We start from the raw sequence: 2500 nt of genomic DNA, 5'->3' as shown, positions 1-2500 counted from the left end.
TGTGGCGTCAAAACAGGAATAGACCCACTCCCTTTCTGACTCGGTCGTGAACAAAAGATGCTTGGATTTTCGCAACTTTCGAAGCCTTTAAAATGGTAGGATTTGTTAGAAAAAGGAAAAAATGGCCGCAATGAGTTTCGAACCGGTGCAAAGATTCATTTCAGCGAAAAGAATATTTTGGGGTTATGGGCACTTTAAGGTGGCTACATTTGCCAACTTTAATAGTCTACCAGGTATCCAGAATCGTGCGATCCGAATCTTGGATGGCGGAATCGTGTCAGTAAAAAAAAGTCATGAATAAAAACTAACCTGCTGTTGTCTTCTCTATTTCTCCTTCATTAATTTTCTTTTCGTCTTCTGGCCGGTGTTGTTCATAAAATTCATTTTCCCTCTTTTGCTCATCTGTAAGCAATCAAGACGTTAGCCGTATCAATTGACTAGGTCGTGGCCCATTAAACGATAGCGCCATTTCACTAGTTATACAGTAACTTCAAATATTAACAACACACTTGGCTGGGATGGTACAACTACTCAGATTAACTCATATCCATATCAATCAAAATAATAGATACGGTTTGGCATTTCGCCGCGGTTTTTTTCCCGAAACGTTGCTTAATTTGGGTTAAAGTAACGATTAAAACTTTTTCACAAATTTACATTATTTACCGAACAGCTAATGTTAATTTATAACTTGATAGTCAAATCGACACATACGATCGGATCTGTACAGTGAGTTTCATTGCTCATTTGAAAGTTGACAGGTATATAGCGCTATCCACCAGATATATCAGCATTGTTTACCAAATAAGCGCCATTATCACTAATTGAGTTATCCGATGGGCAACGATGCGCGCATCGGATAGCCCCACCTACCCTTCTATCAACAGTGGAGTTATTTAGTTTTGATGCAGAGTTAATATTTTCTTTCTTCTGTCATGGCAAACTACTTAGCTTTACAACAGCATGATTTTAGTATAAAAACCCCTTAAAGTCGAGGTCTGCGTATCAAACGAAGTTAACTCATAAATTGGCCGGCTACGGTAAAATGGTCATTCCCTTTGCCTTTAGTGTCCTTTATCTGAGTTTCTCGTCTAGCATGTAATCTATGTTAAAGCCTTTTAAAACGAAGCGACGACTAAAAAATTAGGGCTTTAAAACAGTTAAAAGTTGTCGCCTCACAAATCGGTAGTTTGCAGGCGCATACAGTCTGGGAGTAAAGAGAGAACTGAGATGAACACCCATCGGAATGAAAGTGGAGCACGTCTTGTAAACAAGATCGATGATATGTAAAGGAAAGCAAACATTACAGCAGAGTTCCCATGATCAAAATAAACGACGCAAACACTAAAGATCTTCATTACTTTCTTGAAGACATGGAACAAGCTTGCAAATAACATCTTCCAGCGTTTGGTCAGATCTGTTGAGCACGGAAGAAACATCTTGGATAAGTGAATTATGAGGATCATATCAGACAATGAAACAATTTTCTGCCCATGAATTACACCGACACTTAATATACACTGAGATTTTTTTTAGGGAAATTCTGGCAGTTCTGAGCAAGTGAGGCTTCAATGTACGGGGGAATGCTGTTTAAAGTTCCCATTATAGAATTTGAGTATAATGACATGGAATAGGGGATTTGGGATTGATAGAAACGATGATATGTATGCTTTTATTAGACTCAGTCAGTCAGTATAGTTCCATTTTGCTTTGCTGTTAATCCGGGTGGGGGGGGGGGGGGGGGGGGAAAGAGCCAAAGGTATGTGGCAAAGTCCGTTGAAGACCTTGGTGGATCTTTTTGCGTGCAAAGGCATCCAAATTGATCATAGTACAATGAGGATACACGGACTGCAAGTGTCACCAACAAATGAAAGAATAACTTGCAAAATCTATCGAATAAAATGATTCTTCTTTTTTAAAAATATAAGTATATTTTCGGGGGGTCCAAGAACCAAGTTGGGGGTGGAGGGTAGCGTTTGGACCCACCCCATAAAGGCTTTAATGTGAGAAGACCACCAGGGTTTGAGAGAGTTGCTTAACTGAGCCAGCCCCTCTTACCACCGAAACCTATTCAGACAACCAATTTACACGGATTAATGTCCACTGGATAAAAATACATAAAAATTCCAAGCGGAAAAGAACCTCCGAACGTCAAGCCAGTGCAAGAGGGTTCAAGATGAGGCGGCTCAGATGGTCTTTCTAGGAAACCCAAGCTTGGAATGTCCGCAGTATGAAGAATATCAAGCAAAATGACTAGCAATAAATACCTAAGCATCTCAAATGGGTTGGTTTCATGTATGAGAATTGCACAAATAGGGCATTGGTTATCATCGTTGTCTTGTAAGTATTTCACAATACAGGACCTGCAAACTGAAAACATGAAAAGGAATAAGTTGTACAATAAATTGCTATCCTGTGCTCTTGCATGCCCTTGGTCAGAGGCGAATACTTTCTGTTTCAGATGTGTCTCTTTTCTTTTTGAACACTAAGTTCCATTTGA

General features: G+C 39.6%; 1 protein-coding gene across 1 annotated transcript in view; it reads right to left on the bottom strand.

Moving 5' to 3' along the window:
• Positions 1 to 2500, bottom strand: part of LOC138043068 (polycomb group RING finger protein 5-B-like) — a 21692-nt gene that overhangs the window by 9515 nt on the left and 9677 nt on the right. The window contains exons 3-5 of the mRNA XM_068889181.1: positions 2268 to 2370; positions 1362 to 1417; positions 310 to 402 (exon numbers count right to left, since the gene is read on the bottom strand). Coding sequence (XP_068745282.1) covers positions 310 to 402; positions 1362 to 1417; positions 2268 to 2370 — 252 coding nt within the window. The remainder of the gene's footprint in view (positions 1 to 309; positions 403 to 1361; positions 1418 to 2267; positions 2371 to 2500) is intronic.

The sequence above is a fragment of the Montipora capricornis genome, chromosome 3, assembly GCF_036669925.1.
Source record: "Montipora capricornis isolate CH-2021 chromosome 3, ASM3666992v2, whole genome shotgun sequence".
Lineage (NCBI taxonomy): Eukaryota > Metazoa > Cnidaria > Anthozoa > Scleractinia > Acroporidae > Montipora > Montipora capricornis.
The sequence above is the reverse complement of the archived record's forward strand: the minus strand, read 5'-3'. Positions and strand labels throughout refer to the sequence as shown.